General features: G+C 37.5%; 3 protein-coding genes across 4 annotated transcripts; 1 reads left to right on the top strand and 2 right to left on the bottom strand.

Moving 5' to 3' along the window:
• The first annotated feature begins 228 nt into the window (after positions 1-228).
• LOC121972775 lies at positions 229-1,134 on the top strand. Its single transcript, XM_042524412.1, has one exon. The coding sequence runs from the start codon at positions 229-231 to the stop codon at positions 1,132-1,134; it is 906 nt and encodes a 301-aa protein (XP_042380346.1).
• A 3,174-nt stretch (positions 1,135-4,308) lies between these two features.
• Positions 4,309-11,312, bottom strand: LOC121971115 (pyruvate dehydrogenase E1 component subunit beta-1, mitochondrial). The gene is made up of 15 exons (XM_042522242.1): positions 11,160-11,312; positions 10,876-10,930; positions 10,699-10,776; positions 10,281-10,361; positions 10,173-10,199; positions 10,028-10,090; positions 9,837-9,923; positions 7,980-8,105; positions 6,646-6,779; positions 6,495-6,567; positions 6,325-6,390; positions 5,221-5,259; positions 5,013-5,137; positions 4,819-4,933; positions 4,309-4,695 (listed from the first exon to the last, which is right to left on the bottom strand). Exons 2-15 carry the CDS (start codon positions 10,924-10,926, stop codon positions 4,627-4,629), a joined length of 1,134 nt encoding a protein of 377 aa, XP_042378176.1. The 5' UTR covers positions 10,927-10,930; positions 11,160-11,312; the 3' UTR covers positions 4,309-4,626.
• Positions 11,313-12,659: 1,347 nt separating this feature from the next.
• On the bottom strand, positions 12,660-17,051 carry LOC121971114 (serine/threonine-protein kinase PBS1-like). 2 transcript variants are annotated; one of them, XM_042522240.1, is made up of 5 exons: positions 16,663-17,051; positions 16,080-16,285; positions 15,678-15,867; positions 14,058-14,449; positions 12,660-13,389 (listed from the first exon to the last, which is right to left on the bottom strand). In XM_042522240.1, the coding sequence occupies exons 1-5, from the start codon at positions 16,781-16,783 to the stop codon at positions 12,910-12,912; spliced, it is 1,389 nt and encodes a 462-aa protein (XP_042378174.1). In that variant the 5' UTR covers positions 16,784-17,051; the 3' UTR covers positions 12,660-12,909. The 2 variants fall into 2 exon arrangements, with proteins under 2 accessions (XP_042378174.1, XP_042378175.1); XM_042522241.1 differs by having other exon boundaries at positions 16,080-16,282.
• Positions 17,052-17,566: the final 515 nt, after the last annotated feature.

The following is a 17,566-nucleotide window of genomic DNA, read 5'->3' as shown; positions in this document are numbered from 1 at the left end:
AAATCGCCGGTCAGGTACAAAACCGCATTACCCCTTCGCGAATCTCAAAGCATTCAATCACCGAATTGACCGTTCAATGTAACGATCTAGGGCCAATTCTTCCCATTGAACGATCAAGTTTCCAAGGCGTCTTGAACGGCATCGTCCCACAAAAGCTTAACCGAGTACTATCATTGATCAGTCACTCGGGACTCGGCTCGTTTGGGACCATCATCCGCTTAACGCCCGATGGATGACCTCCCACCGCCGGAGCCGCCTTCCAATGGCGGCGCCGCTGCCGCACCACCAGTCGAGGCTCCGGCCGCCCCTATGCCAGGAACCAAGCGGCAGCGTCGCCCAAGTGTGCGCCTCGGGGAGATCGGCGACCAGCCCGCTGCTATCCCCGCCGACCCCCATCTCCGCCGCCCCAAGCACTGGAAGCTCTCTGCGCACCGAGATCACACCAAGCACCGCGTTTACCACCATCCTGCCGCCCACAAGCAGCCTTCCAAGACCCGCCACCTCGCAGCCATGGCCCCGGGTGAGGAAGACGGCACGGACGCGCTTCCTCCTCCGCCGCCGTCGAATCTTACTGACGATGGTGTCATCCTCTCTATCGACGAGAACCTTGATCCTCTCAGTGCTGGCATGAGGAGGGTCAGTGGCGATCCGAAACCGTGGCGCGGCGCGAGGCGGGTTCGATCCAGCTGGGTCTCGAAGGAAGAGGAGGGACTGGAAAGCGCCGACTTCAAAGCTGGCGGCGGAGAGGATGCTGCGGATGACGGATTACCAGAAGGGGCTGGGAGCCCATCGGAGAGGGAAGACAGGAGGACGGCTGGGCTTAGGGTTAGGGTTTCTGAGATTAGGGACGGCGGACCTGATGCAGCAGGGGATGGTCCCTCAGATACGGATGGTGGAGATTGGTATGAGCGGGACGGGCATTGGCGATCTGGAGAGGACGGCGGGGTACGGTCCTGGCTCGACGGATTGGGGCTCGGCAGATATGCCCCTGTTTTTGAGATACATGAAGTTGATGATGAGGTGCTGCCACTGCTCACTCTGGACGATCTGAAAGACATGGGAGTCAATGCTGTAGGCTCTAGGAGGAAGATGTTCTGTAGCATCCAGAGGTTAAGGAAGAACATGGATTCCTAAAGTGAATTTCAAGTTTTTCTGAACTTGGCAACAAGGCATCGTCTAAATAGTTTTGGTGAACTCTAACTTGGATCAATTTGGTTACAATGTTTCTCAGAATCATATCATCTTGCTCGGTGTAAGCCATATGTCCTGGACTATTGTATACTTTGTGTTGCTTTAGTTCAAAAATACTATGAGAGATGCCTTCCAATACGACTCTTTGAAACACTTGATTATGTAGTGTTCTCACAAAGGCATCCTTGAAATATTGTTGAGCGCTAATGATGGAACACAGTAAGTCACTGAACCAAGAGAAACACAAGCATTACACCTTTTCAATTACCTCAATCCATGTGATTACTACCTCCATGTTGTTGATAAGGGTATTGCATCTCTTCTAGTGGGTTCTTGTTTCCTTTTTCTATGAGTTGTTTGCTTTAGGTTTGGTATCGACATCTGGTGGAAAGTTTGATTGGTAACAACTTTACCTTTGATATATGTTTGCAATGCATTGGTATTTTTTGTCAATGCACATGAAATCACATCCGTCAATTTCTCAAAATCATGATTTTAGCATTCGTCTATGTTTGGAGTAGAAATTTGTTCTATGAAATCTGTTAGATCAGGAAATTTTTATTTGCTGCACAAGGAAAAAATATTGATAGTTGGATCATTACTTAATTCTATTAGTTCGAACATGATGGTTCTATAGTTGGACCTTTACTCAAATCTGTAAGTTTGAGAATGATGATCCTATCTTCTTCATTTGTCGATTTCAAATGAGTACAAATATTCTGAACTATCAAAGATGCATAAGTATGCACACTTGATGTCACAACTTAAACTGAGAGATCAGCTATTATGAATTACAAGTTTAGTATTCTTATAATCTGTTCTATCATAATGTATTTTTTATTGACACTCCATGAAAGAATCAGGATGGACATGAAAGAGGTGCAGTATCAATTCCCTCAAGTAGGTGAAATTAAGAATACACACAATGGAAGGACATGAGGACTCTTGCTCCTATATTTCCCTATCCTTCCCTTATATGAGATTCCAGGTCAATTAGAACAAAAAGAAAAATTCTCATTCTTTCCTGATCGATCAATCTAATTATTCTTTTATTGATAAAGTTGTCAACCATTCCCATTTGACCACACCACCGAGATGGTTTTTTGCCCATCAGAGTTTGCAACTTTGCATTAGTGTGACTTTGTGGCTGAAAGTTTTTAGCCTGAGTGACTATACCACTTCTTGAACTTGGCTAACCATAGGCTTTTTGAAGCACGTTTGTTGTTGTATCATGCAATAAAGTAATAGTCATTGAAACTTAAGTTTGTTGCATATATGCCCGTGTGAGATTATGATGTAGTGAATTTGTCATGCAACAGCACCTTAATGTTAGGAGATTCTTCCATTCAATAACGCACCTAAAATAATGTTAGCCTAAATAAATATCTCTTAGATACTATATTGAAGGCCAATTAGGTGAACATGGAAATGAGAGAAAATAGTTTGAAATCTAATAAACATGTCCATGATTACTAAGCTGACCCTAAATCGTTTGGGACAAACACAACTTGATGATGTTCATGATGACAAAAACAATAATAATATCCTGCTAATTTTCCTCGTACTCGACTTTTATAATGCATTCCTACTACAATGAGTGCTTTGCAAAAACATGAGTTGAATGAGCATGCTTTTAGTTTATTGCTACATTGAAAAAATCAAGTGTGGCTATGATTATTCAAATTCAAGTAGCCACACTGTTTGGAAGCCAATATCCATATCGCAATCAGATTCAATTAGTGCCAATAAGGTTTTAATATTGGAGCTGACTGATAAGTGATACCAGAAACCTCTGACATGTTGGAACAATCTCTTTAGCCTGCTTACAGGATACTAAACTTTAGTCGCCTTCAGTTACTTTTAGTGCACAACTCCTAAAGTAAAAAGATCATAAAGTGCATCTGTTATTTGGCCCGATATTATATTCCAAGATTCAGTGTTTATGACATCTAGGTCGGTGTACGAAACCTTGGAGCTAAAGATTTTTCTTCATGACGTAAACAGATTGTGTTTAACATGTAGCTGAGTAGAATTTTTCCTTTTGCTGTTTCAGTCATTTGAAAAGAAAGAAAAGGCTTACTTTTGGCTTCAGCATCGATCCTTTCAAATCTATGGAGGCTCTTCAAGGTTTTATATCAAATTTCCACACTGGAAATTGTTTCTTGTTGTTGTCGAATGAGTTCCCAAACTATATGCCAATTATCATTAAAAAAAATCCTTTTCTATTGTGGTTCAGATGAAATTCTATTGACATGTTCTCCCCAGACATGGGACTGTAGGCTCTTGTTAAATTCTGGTGCTGATGTTTTACCAATTTGGACAAGTTGAGATTCTTAGAGAACTTGAATAAACACCTTATTTGTTCGTTATATTGCTGTAATTTGGTTGTGTATATAAGTCGATATTGCAGCTGTGGTATTTTTGGTCTATTAATTTGTTTGCCAGTCTTAGGTGAAATAGAATTGAATGGAAGGATGATTCATTTCATCAATTGTAATCAAGGTGATTACGTTCATCCTAAATATCCCTTAGAGTCCATCCCTAAATTATGTGAAGACTGCCAAGTGACTAAAAGATGAGAGGAGTTTTCTCTGTAGGGACTGATTCAGGGTGGAATAGAATAAAATATAAATATGATTTATTCCATCTGGGAATGTATTTTGATATTTGGATGGATGGACAATTTATAATGAAATTATTCTCCTTAATGTTTGTTAGTAGCCATTCTTAAACCAAAATTAAGATAAAATAGATCATCTGGCAAGAGTGAGTAAAGCAAAAAAGCAGACGATGAATGGATCGAAAAGAGCAGACCAAGTGAGATTCGAAGCAAGTTAGCTGGAATGGATCGAGACAAAATGAGAAGATAAAGAACGAACAGAATTCCATGCGATTAACGATATTATAAGTAATTTAACCTTTGTATACATGCTCCAATGTGAAATAGTTTCATCAAACACGGGGTAGAGATACTTGTCAAAATCAAAAACAAAATGACAAAAGATCCTCAAAAGAATGAGAATCACTTTGTAATAAAAATGGCATAAAAGGGCAAACGTTGCAATGTTTTCCAAATATTTTTTAAAAAAAACGAGGGAAAATTTTGAATGTCGTCCATTCAAGAAAACCTAAACACAAACTCTTTAATTCAGTATCATTAGTCAATACAAAGATCCAGGCTAAAAGGAAAACTTTCTCAAGGAAACTTGTGAGCCAGATTAATAAACACTTTTTGAGGATTCTGGCATTATACATTATTGAAGAGTCTCAACAATCTACATGGATGAGTTTTCGAAGATTTACGACCAGCAGCATCTGCAGTCACATAGATAAATGCAAAAGAATAAGCCTGCAACACGAATTTCAGGCTAAGATCAGTCTTCACGGGAAATCTCTCCAATAACCGCAAAGACAATGTTGGTATGAAGTGTCTGACTAAGCTGCAGCAGCTAGAGGCACTGCTCGATAGCATGCCCGCTTCGCAGCACGGACAATGTCATCTACCTGCAAGAAACAATTCATAAGCATCTCAGGCAAGACAGGTTCACTCTGTTCCAAACTGTAATCTTATGCTATTGGTTCAAACATATTTGAATTCTTTGCTAGGAGATGCAAAGGGATAATTACCTGAGGAACAGCCATTCTCTCAAGATTGGCAGCGTAAGGCATCGGGACATCGGCTCCAGCAATCCTTTCAACTGGTGCATCAAGATACTCGAAGCTTTCTTCCACCACTGACATGCTGTTCAATAAGTGTGCAGTTAGATGTTTGCTTGCAATGTGCATTCAGCGAATAAGCAGATAAAGATAAGAGTGCAAACCATATTTCAGCTCCTACACCATGTTGAGGGAAACCTTCTTCGAGGGTAATGAGTCTGTTAGTTTTCCTGACAGAGGCATTGATGGTGGCTCTGTCTAGTGGCCTAATTGAACGCAGATTTATAACCTGCAAAATAGCAATTTAGACTAATAAATAAGCAGGTACAGGAATAGTGTTATGTTACATATCTCTGGTAGCAAAAACTTTACCTCGGCACTTATTCCTTCCGTGGAAAGTACATCAGCAGCCTGATCATTAACCACAAGGATAAATATATGATTAGCAAAAAAGGGCTTCCTCCATGTTTGTGAATAGTAGTAGCATATGAAAAAAAAAAAACAAATTAACAGTTGGTTTTTATGAACAATGGGAATATTCTCCAATATCAAAACCTAGATATAAAAAATACTTCAAATTGGTCGACAAGAGTTAATAGAATAAACCAATTAGGTACTTGTTGACATAGGAAAATAAGAATGGTATCGATAGTGAAGCTGGTCTAATCTTGGAGTTGCAAGTACAACCGGTGTCCCAACCAATACAGCTCAATATTATAAATGGAAAAAAAAAACTCAAAATAATAAATGAAACACAGTTCTCGTGTCAGTTTTCTGCCGGTACAGTTGCCTTTGCTGATATCTGAAGTAATAGCTTATCTAAATCGAAGTTAAAAATACACAAATATTAGTGCTATTGGCCATGTCAAAAAAAATAACTTTGTGCCCTATAACAAGATTCTATCTACTCAACTTTCAGCCATTAGCCCTTGAAACAGATAAAACCATCGAGCCCTTATGTCTGTCGTGGACATTAACGCTTCCATAACTCTAGGATAGGGTAGCAGATCATTTCATGGGTACATCAGTAAGAAATTACTGTACTAGGAGATTTTGTTTCTTTGTAGCATGTCATTTCATAGTTTCTAAGAAAAAACTATTAAAAAATTTGATACGTGTTCTTTTTTTCCTAAATATAATATTGTGGCTGAGAAAACCAAAGAAGACTATTAACAACAATAAATCATGATAAAATTTATTTAAATATAGATGATGATAGAGTAGGGGATAGAGTCTAATTGCGTAGAAAGATCCATATAACTGACCCTATCTAGTGGGATAAGACTTGGTTGTTACAATCTAAATGATACATGAGAAAATCAATTAACATAATCCATATATAACATATAATGTTATTTAAAGTCAATTTTCTCACATTCTCTTGGTAACTCCAACAAAACCAATATCTACAGAAGACTACGAACATGTAAAATTAAGAAGCAAGATTGATACTGATTAGAGTTAATTTTTACATACCTGCAGAGCATATCCAACCATCTTTGAGAATGCTGTGATTGTTACATCCTTTCCTTCTCGTTCAATCTGTCAATGGAGACAAAGAAATTTGAAAAAGAGAGAATAAGGGATGAGGTAGATTAATGAGAGGATTTTACACGAGCATATTGATTTTATCATAAAATGTGTACCTTAGCCTTCCCTATGGGAAGACAGAAACTAGAATCAAGTGCTTCAGCTGAAACAGGGAAAGACTCTCCGTATCTGAAAATCCAAGTCTTTACAATTAATATTGCAAACCTTTAGAAGGTTGGAACTTGGATGTCTGGTTTTTATACATACAAAAGTTCATTTTCCAGAAAAACAACTGGATCAGGATCCCTAATAGCAGCCTTTAGCAAACCTCGAGCATCTTCAGACGAATATGGAGTTAAAACTTTCAAGCCAGGAACATGAGCATACCATGCTGCAAAACACTGTAAGAATGGCAATAATAAGATCTTCGCAGAAATCCCCCATTTTATATTGTTAGCTAATGTTGGTAATCAAAACCATAAATAAACTCTATTGTGATGCATAGAATGTGAAAAAAAATAATCGTAATAAAAATAAACCTATATAACCACCATTATATAAGAAATGTGGATTGACTAGGAAATCTTTTTATTTATAGAAGCTCAACTTTTACAGTGGACAAAGCACACACAAGTTAATTTAACAATCTGTAAGAGAGGTGCAAACACACCGGTACACCAAAATCTAGTAGAAGTACAAAATGGATGGTAGCAAAAAACATGCAAAAGTACTACACACCTGAAGGACAAAGATGAAAGGAACAAACAACAAAATAAGAATGAAGCAACAAATAAATTTGTACAAATAGTTTTTTTTAATAGTTGAAAGGAAAAGTGCACTTAATTGCATCTAGTATCTATACATTCATGCCTCCAACATGACATCTACTATACTAATAACCAATGTCAGATAATCTATTCTAATACTCTAATGGCGAGGAATAACAAATGGTGGAGTTAGGAAAATTGGAACATTTTCTCTATAAGGAAAACAATTAATCTTCTTGAATTCTTACAATCAATATGTTAAAAACATGAATGAATGGAAATAAGAGATGAAATGGTTCTTGATGCAAAAGAAAGAAATCTTTATAGCAAATTACACAATAATGCAATGCAGAATTTTTTGTGACTAGCTTTAAATAGCATTACACAAACACCATATTACTCGATACACTTTTAAAATGGAAACAATTAATTCCAAACCTTCATGTAAGTTTTCCTCCCAGAGTATGGAACCAGCAAAAGGATAAAATAAAAAGGAGCAAGGAACTGAAATCTCAGAACATAATATTTATCATCTTAACAAATAACAATAAGCTTTGTGAGCTGGAAAATCCATCAAATATTAGTAATTTTAGATGATAAAAAAAAACAAAACAAACACTTTTATAGGTCATTGTATGGTTTCTACTTGTTTTTCCTTGCCTCATGGACATCAGTCCAATTGTCCGAGATATAACCTATGCATGTCAATCATGTTGATTATAGTGGAATATGGGAATATAGACATTTAAATTGCAAGAAACTAATAATCTATGTCCATGTGCAACACAAAGAAACAAGAAAGTGAGATCATATGAAAAACTGGTTCCATAATACCTGTGAATGTTGTGCACCAACTCCAGCTGCAGCACCATTTGGTCCTCTAAATACAATAGGGACAGATATCTGACCAGCTGACATGTAGTTCGATTTTGCAGCAGAATTAATTATATGATCAATTGCCTGCACAGAATATAAGTTCCATATATCTGTAAGAAAATACAATAAGTTCCATATCTGTCTGGATTATCTTCCATGCATGTTTGTTTGCTAAATTCACCAGCACTTAAACATAAAACAAAAAAATAAAAAATTGAAGTACACAGGATGCCGTCTACAATGTTAAATTTCTAAAGTATTCTACTGCTAGCACCAAAGAAAGTCCCAAGGAAATGGCATGCAAATGAGACGCATCCTAAATTACCCAATATAAATATTCAGAAAAACTACCTCGAAAGCATGATACTAAACATCTATGTATCCAGTTAACAACTCATGCATATTCACAGAGTAACAATGCAATACCATCAGCAAATTTTTTATGATGATGATCAATATGACCAAACCGATATGAACCTCCTTGTTGGGTTTTGAATTTTGAATTTAAAATGAACAAAAATCAGTCTGTGTCTACTATCATGAATTAGACAATACTCATCAACTCTATTCTAATTTTTTCTCTCTATTTTTCCTGACTTATTATGGAGGGAATCCTTCAACCTTAGTGGATCCTCAACTCATTAAATTCTTAGTATCCTATCGTCCGTGTAGAGGCATGGTACCATAGCCTAAGAACTAAAAGAAGTAATTTGAGAAGTCAAATTGGATAGCTTAAGTGGAGTGGTACCTTGGTACTATGTACCTTGAGCAAGACATTCATGCTACTAACACCCAAGAGACTACTTTAGGCATTGATTAACCTAAAGTGAAGCAGGTTAGCTCAATCAATCTATAAATTTATAATTACTACCTTTATAACTTATTGGCATACCCTCTAATAAATAGTCATAATTCTTGACAAGGAAACAACAAAAAATGCTGCCAAGAGAAAGAGAAGTGCTTTTTTAGTGATCAGATAAGCAACAAAATCATTCTAAGAATACAACTCAATGGGGGGAAAACTATTCTTGATTTTCTTTTTCTGTCCATTAAGCTTCATTTAATGTCCGCCATAAACAAAAACATTGTACTAGTTGACGATCAGAATGTTTTTGCTACCAGTATCATGTTCGGTACTATATAAAAAGGTGGCATTCTGTTCAGAGTTGATTGACAAAGAATGCATCAAGAAACTTCATTAGGTCACTTGTTCGGTAGGAAAACCCCACAAGGCATACATTTAAAATAATAACAATCAGAAGTTGAACTTATAATGCATATCAAAGTCCACAAAGTCATTGTATAACAGGTCAAAGTAAGTTCTACTATCTGAACATAATAGGCCTCAAACTACCCAACACTTGCATTAGATACACCTACATTGATGAAGAAAGCTTTCGTGTGTGTGGCAAGATCAAACATATCAGTATTTCTTGCCACTCAAATGGTAAATAGTTGTTGTAGGTATATCAGATAAACATTCAATTTCAAAAATTTCACTGCTCCATAAACTATGGTGGCGATATACTGCTGAACCTATCGCATTAAAAAGATAACCGGCACTTAAACATAATTTCAAATTGTTTTCTATCTCATTCATTTCATAATAGTAATACATTATATAGATGTAGCCACAGCCAGGAATATTTGTGTTCCCACATCGATCATAGACATCCACAAAAACTAGTTTATTTCCATTTACTCATGCGACATAGCACCTATGACTACTGAGCTTATTCTTGTCCAAAAAAAAACTCTATTATTTTTCTTTAGAACATTAATCTAATTTCAGTTTATCATTGTAGAAACTCTAACCTGCATAGAGAAGTTAAATGTCATAAACTCCACAATAGGCCGGAGACCATAATAAGCTGCACCAACACCAATCCCCGCAAATCCAGCCTACAAGTGTAGACATATTAATGACTTAAATGCTGGCTGCAGAGTAGTAGAGTCCAGAATAGGAACTAGATTAAATAAAGGAGAAGAAAGGTTATTATGTGTACCTCAGTGATGGGAGTATCGAGAACTCTTTCAGGACCATACTTTTCTAGAAGACCCTTTGATATCTGTACAAATAAAAATGTGTCAGTTATTGCATGAGTAAACGATGTAGAAGTTGGGAATAATCTGAATGCAATCATATCTAACCTTATAGGCACCTTGGTATTCTCCAACCTAAGAAGTAAAAGTTTCATTAGAGAAAACAATGGAGACCAGAATTAAAAGCGGTCACTTTTAAGTTAATTACTGTTTTACCTCTTCACCCATCAAGAAAACTTTGGGATCTGCTGACATCTCCTCATCAAGCGCAGAGTTAAGTGCTTCACGCACTGTAATCTACAAGGAAGATGAACACAAAATTAGGCATGGCGGATATGCTTAAAAAGTCAAAAGGCAATGATGCACAATAGGAATATGTCACCGAGCTTAACAGGAACATAAATATTGAGAGTGTATAGGATGTTAACCATCCAGTTACTGCAATTGCCTATTTTGCTTACAGAGAAAAATAAATATCACTGCCATGACAAACGTAAATCATAATGAACCCATCAAAATTCAGTAATTGTTTTGACTAGAGACCCCATATCCCGTACTTTCATGTAAACTCTGAAGTATATCACCTGACGATATACGTACTGATGCACAAATTTGAAAAACAACTGAAAATCACCTCTTTTGCACTTGTCGAGTACTTCTTGGGCAAAACTGATCCTGCAGGCAATACCCTATTCAACCCCTCCTGTAGAATCTACATATACAAAATAAAGATGGTGACGAATGTTAGCATCTGCAATCAACACAGATGATGAATCACAACCAAAATTGACGCGCATATAAGAAATCGTACAGGAGCACGGAACAGTCCCAGTCCGACCTTCCGTCTCGCGATCCCCAACATTTTCCTATCAATAAAGAAAAAAAGGGAACTTATTTCAGACCACGAGATCCGACATACACATCTGCACAATATCAAATCGCTTCAGCAACCAATAAAAGAGGTCACGAATTGGATCGACAAACACCACGGTCGTCGCAACTCTTGATGTCGGAAATCGGCATCAAACAATCGAGAACGAAATCGGCTACGAAAACACGGCGAATCAAGGGCTAAAGCGAGAAGCGGCAAAGTACCTCGGAATCGAAAGAAGCAAGAGCGATCGGACGAGAGAGGGAGGAGCGCAGCCGATGTGGAAAAAAGGCGACAAGCCGGTGGTTAGCCTGGCAGGGAGAGAAAGGAGACACCTTTGCCTGTGCACCAAACGCGAGATGATGTGACGACAATAGTAATACTAGAATATCTAAGGAGGCAAAAGGTAAAATCAATAGAGAAATATCAGGAACTCACAAAACCCCCCTCATTTGTCACTATTTTCAATGACCTCCTCACTCCAGTTAAAAATTTAAAAGAATGCACTTTGGTGGATCATGTCAAAACAAATTAAAAAGAGTATTATGTTCTAAGAATAATACCTATTCGATTAGACGAGTATTATGGAAAATAACACCTCAAAATAATATACTTGAATGTGTATTTATTTAATTATAGAAACTATTATTTTAAAAAAATAACTTAAACATCTTTATTTAGTTATAATATATGCCTTTATTTATTTATAAAATTACTTTACAAATTATGCATAAATCACACTAAAGACACCAAAGAAAGAAAGCTTGAAAATTATATGATACCCCGGGTAATTAGGTCCATCTAAACTCAAGATCCAATAACCCGTTAGGATTTCAGAACATAATTCTCTATGAATAGCATACCTATCTAACACTATCTTTTAACTTTTCTTTTCCTTTGCAGCATGATGGTGTCACATATGAACTTATTTGGTTTCGATTTACCTGTTCAAATCTTAATTTTCATATCAAATTTAGAATATCATTTAAAATTATGGATTCTATTGATAAGTTGATTTTTGTCTGATATCTTATAGCTATCCTTCTAAAGTCAAATTGCCTTGGGAGGCAATTCTTGTTACTTCAGTTGAGAATTTTAATTTAAAAGCTTCCAGCTGCTTGCAGTTTCTAATTACTTCATAACCATGGTATTCTAGATTAGTCTTGATATCTCATAGTATTAGGTTTTTCTTATCCAGGTTACTCGAAATCGAGTTAAGTATTCTATAGAATTTCTCTTGGTGAAATTCGAAAGAGCTGCCTAGACTAATAAGTCAGTAATGGAGTTTAACTGAGTATTTTCAGCATGTAGACAGTGCTTAAAGCTATTTGGTTTAGGAGGGTTTCTTGTTTGCTGCAAATAGAGAGAATGAATGCCTTTGCTTCATCAATAGTAGAATTGGTAGCTCTGCAATCAAGAAAAGCATCAGTGTGCCAGGAACATTATCAGTGTCATCCTCAAGGTCATGTGGACAATCCCTTTGTTCTGATCAAAGATCTGTCACATTTTGTGGGATAAAGTGAGAGAACATTAGATCCATATCCTCAGATTGGAGGTGGTCTAGCTGATCTTCTAAATCCTCAATTCTGATGGAGAACTTTCAAAATGGTCTTCTTCTTCTTGGAGTGTATACACTTGATTATAAAAACCATAATGTTGGTTAATCAAACTTTATTGTACCGAGCACCAAGTTCTTAAACACATGCTGCGAGGTAACCGGTCTATTACTGAAATCAGAATGGATAGAAGCTTTCAAAGGAATTATCAAAGTCAGATACATTATGCTTTCGATTCAAAATTTCATGGCATAGGAGTCTAATGTGGCCCTCAGTCTCATCATATCCTTGGTCGACTGAAGTAAAATATGCTAACTTGTCGATGAATACTTGCTGTAAAACTCCCCATAATTTTCGTAAACAGACTACAATTTTTGTTTTGATTTCCCTGTAAAAGGGAAAGATAAGTGTTAACTCTTCAGCTATTTGTATTTGTAGTATTGCGTGCATTTGCCCGTATTTTCTCCCGCCAGTTCTCTCCCCACATTTTTGCCTCTGCCACGGCTCGTTCTCGATCGAAATCCTTCTTCAAGAGCCCAACTATTTCTCTCGGTGAGTCCTCTTTCTCTGATCCTTCAGTGTCCCATTTTCGGCCAGAACCTCCACCGTCCTCATTCTTTGTGAAGATTGTGCCACCTACGCGGATTTTTGTTTCATCATTGTCACCTCCAGATTTATTGCTGGAGGCAGGTGAAGAATTGGGATCGTAAGCTTGCTTTGCCAAGTAGGACAATGCAGTGACCACATCGGCGATAAGAGGACGGCTGGCAGCTTGTTCTTGGATGCACATTGAGGCTACAGCGAGTGCTTGGTAGAGCCCACGCATAGGAAACCGGCCTTGCAGTTTGGGGTCAGCTAGCCTCTGGAGTTTTCTTCGATCATTGAACATGGGCCTTGCCTGGGAACACAGGATAACTGGTGAATTTTTTTAAGCAATGGCAAATTTAAACTGTAAGTTTAGGCATTACAACTATCGAACATCAAGATATGCACTCAAATTAAGCATTTTCGTAACTATTTTTCCCCAATCCAAGAAATATTCCGCCAGTTGGCAAAAGAAGATGAATGTATTCACACTGTTTAATCAATATTTCATCAGACTAGAGTTGATCCAAGAAATAGAAAGATGAACTTTTGAAACAGAGATCATCCAATATCAAAATGCATATGCGTGGATCACAGTGTTCGACATAATTGCTTCTAATCATTGTACATGGTACAAAGCATGCACAATGAAACATTAAGTGTCTATCGAAGTATTGGTCTTGGAGCATCAGTCTCAAAACTGGGTACAAAGCAGATAACTGAAGAATGCAATTAGTAGAGAATAAAATGATGTTTGTCCAAAGATAAGGGAAAATTAGCTACACTAGTGTTTCCTTCTGATTTTGTCCCCAGTATTGCATACCTAAACACTAGCAGAAATAGGGTTTATAACCATGCCTCACATAGAATTAGATTTGATAAACATGCGAGGTAAGTGCAACTAATCTCTATGGTATCAAAAATCGAAGTACTAGCATGAAACATTCAACTTAATGACTATGCAAACATCACGAAGCATACCCATGCAACAAGATTTTGTTCACCATGTGATTTTGTGTTATCAATTGCCTTTCGCCCAGTTATCAACTCAAGAAGTACGACTCCAAAACTATAAACATCAGATTTAACTGTCAGCTGCCCTGTCATAGCATATTCAGGGGCACAGTAGCCATAGGTGCCCATCACTCTTGTTGACACGTGAGATTTATCGCCAGTTGGACCAAGCTTTGCAAGACCAAAGTCTGACAGCTTTGGGTGAAAGCCCTCACCCAATAAAATATTGGAAGATTTGAAATCCCTGTAAATGACTGGCGGGTTAGCTTTATCATGTAGATACTCCAACCCTTTGGCTACGCCTGAAGCTATTTTCATCCTTGTATTCCACTCCAGTGGTTCCTTGTCAGGTGGGAGATCTGAAATCATTCAAGCTCTAATTAATCCAAAGGAGTGTGAGGTTAATGAAGTTACTCAACTAAAAGACTATTTCCAGTTTCGTTCTAATTAAGCAAGACCTTTTGCTCGAATCGATGCATCATATTATGTTAGTCAATTTGGCTGTGCAAGGACAACAATCAAAAGGGTGCGGAAATGCTATATGGCATTCATTTTCCAAATGAAAGAGAATAAAGGCATCACCAACATTAAAAGGGTCAAATAACAAGTAGCAAGTAATAAACAAAGCGCCACTTTATAGTCGACTTAAATTTTCATATAGAAACAATGCTGATAAATAGTCTTGCAGTGTCACTGAGGTTTATTCCTTAAAATGAAATTGGAGCTCGGGCATCTTGATTTGATATCCAGGAGGTAATCACCAGAAGTTGTAGGCCAAATTACTTTTGGAATGCTGGAAATTGGCATGATGGTTATACTACATAAGATCTATTTGGTATCAAGAATGGAGTGCTCAAGGTTAAAATTTAAAAAAGAGCAGACCAAAGAGTCACGAGGATGGTCAATGCATGCAACTAGACAAGCCATAGATAACAGCCGCTTGGGTCTTGCCACATGGAACTTTTGAGTTATTGAGCTTTATAGAATAGAAGGGGGGAAAACTCTCATGCAATAATATAACATATGTAAATCCCACTAACTCTTATGCAAAAGATTGTGAGAAATATTATAAACAACTATCTGAGAATCAACCTGACACATACTGCAACTAAGTAATCCAGATGGAATATCTTAAGATTGGTTGTAATCATGGCAAGTGAACCCTTTGTTTACTAAAATCTTCAAAAGAAAAATATTCAAACCATACGTAAAGCCCACTTAACTCTTTTGCAAAAATTGTGAGAATTATTATAAACTAAGAATCAACCTGACACATATTGCAACTAAGCAATCCAGAAGGAAAATCTAATGATTGGCCATAACTGTGACAAGCAAAAAGTTTGTTTGCTCAAATCACCAAAAGTAAAATGACAAAACTCTACAAACATATTAAGTCCACACCTTCCACGAACTATCAAGTCCATAGTCTCAAATGTTTTGAATTGAGACTGAAACAATAAAGTTCTTTCAAGGATCAGTGAGTAATATATTATATACGATGTGCACAATTCAGTATAAGAAAATGACAGTAAATGGAAATTAGAATTTTGAAGACAGAAACGTTGGAAAATGAGAGAGAAATAATACCATGTAAATGATCTTCCAATGATCCTAATGGCATAAATTCATAAACAAGAAGTCTTTGATCTCCATCAGCGCAGTAACCTATAAGATTTACAAGATTTTGGTGATGCAATAGGCTGAGCATCAACACCTCCACAAGAAATTCTCTATTTCCCTGAAGTCCATTTCTATCTAACTGCTTCACAGCCACAATCTGAAACAGAATTAGATACCTAAGGCTTAAATATAGTAAACCCAAAACAAATGTCAACTCTTAATAAGCACGAAAAAGAATGTGGGCATTCAAGCAAATATCTGAGACGGATCTATAATCTTATCCAACTTTCTTGGACAATATCAGTTTCTTGTCCAAATTAATGAAGAAATTGTATTGCAAATTTCACAAAATACTCATGAAAAACTGACCTGACCAGTGCTTTCAAGTTCCCCTTTGTACACACTGCCAAACCCTCCTTCTCCAAGAAAGCACTCGTCTTTGAAGTTTCTAGTTGCTGCTGCAAGTTCCCGGAAGGTAAATGTGTGTGCTGAAATGGTAGCGCCAGACAGTTCCTTTTCGAACTGCGCATCCTTCTTGGATCCTGACTTGCTTCTAGGGTTTACACTATCGGCTACTATAAATGAACGAGCAAACATAAGAGAATAAGATTGATGCCATGTGAAACAGTATGGATCAAACAGCTATTACATCACAAGATAAATAATAGCAATAGAAAAAACGCATCAAGACGCATACGCTAGATTAACAATAGGATCCGAAAGCAAAAACAAAAAACAAAAAACAAAAATCGAGTTCATAAATTGTTTCCCTGAGTAACCACATTAATCAAGTTGAAATCTCGTCAAACGACCCAGCATAACAACACATCAAAAGATCAACGGAGGCCAAGTAGTTCTCCGCATAAACGCCTATTTGTTCCCCATCAAAGACCAACATTGGGGAAATAAGTGAAAAGGGGAAACAAAGAGTAAAAAGGACACAGAGACAAACCAGGAGGCGCTCGAACGATGTGAGAAGGAACCATGGGGTGCTCCTCGTGCGCATCATCCTTCTGCCTCCTCGGGTTGAGCGCCTCTCGCCGCCTCGATCCGAAGCACGGGAAGCAACCCATCTGCCGGGAGATCAGATTCGAGCTGAAGGGGCGGACAACCCCTAAAGATTGGATTTTTGCGTTGCGCCGCCCATACACTACCCCTGACCTCCTCCGCCGCCGAATCGATTCCGTGCATCAAAGTGGACTGCTCGTTGACTGGCGGCGATCGATCATCGATAAAAACCGATCTTCAGGTCCGGATTACGGGAGAGGATTAGGCGAAGAACAGTGCGAGGCAAAAGCGGAAGGGATGGCGTGTGCATCGGCTCCACATGCGCAACTTGTTGCAAGAATCTATCAATATGTTTTTATTGGGAGAAAATTTCGTTTTGCTCCCATAATTTCTATAATTTGTAACTTGACCGTCATTGTTAATATTTTACATTTCGGCTTTTATTACTTTCAAAATATCAATAGAATACCCTAACAATAACACCTTTTCAATGAAAATATTTGCAATATAAACAAAATACATGCTGTTGTTTCATGATCTTGAACTCGTCGTCCCCTCGGGATGGTGTGATAATTAAGATATAGGATATTATCATATGAGGTCTTGGGATCCAAACTCAGCGTCACCAAGCATAATCTCCCTCATGTCTTGACCATTTATACTAATGACTAGTAGTCACCTGTGATTTACCTCCTCCGTGTTGACCTAGGGACGGATTGACGGGGACACTGGGAGTGAACGAATCACTTTTTGTCACATGATCTTGAACTCGTCATATAAGTCACTTTCAAATATTTCTACTAACTAGCATTTATAAAAAAATAATTATTCTTCAAATACAATAAATG

This window comes from Zingiber officinale, chromosome 4A, assembly GCF_018446385.1.
Source record: "Zingiber officinale cultivar Zhangliang chromosome 4A, Zo_v1.1, whole genome shotgun sequence".
Taxonomy (NCBI): Eukaryota; Viridiplantae; Streptophyta; class Magnoliopsida; order Zingiberales; family Zingiberaceae; genus Zingiber; species Zingiber officinale.
This window is presented reverse-complemented; position numbering and strand designations above follow the sequence as displayed.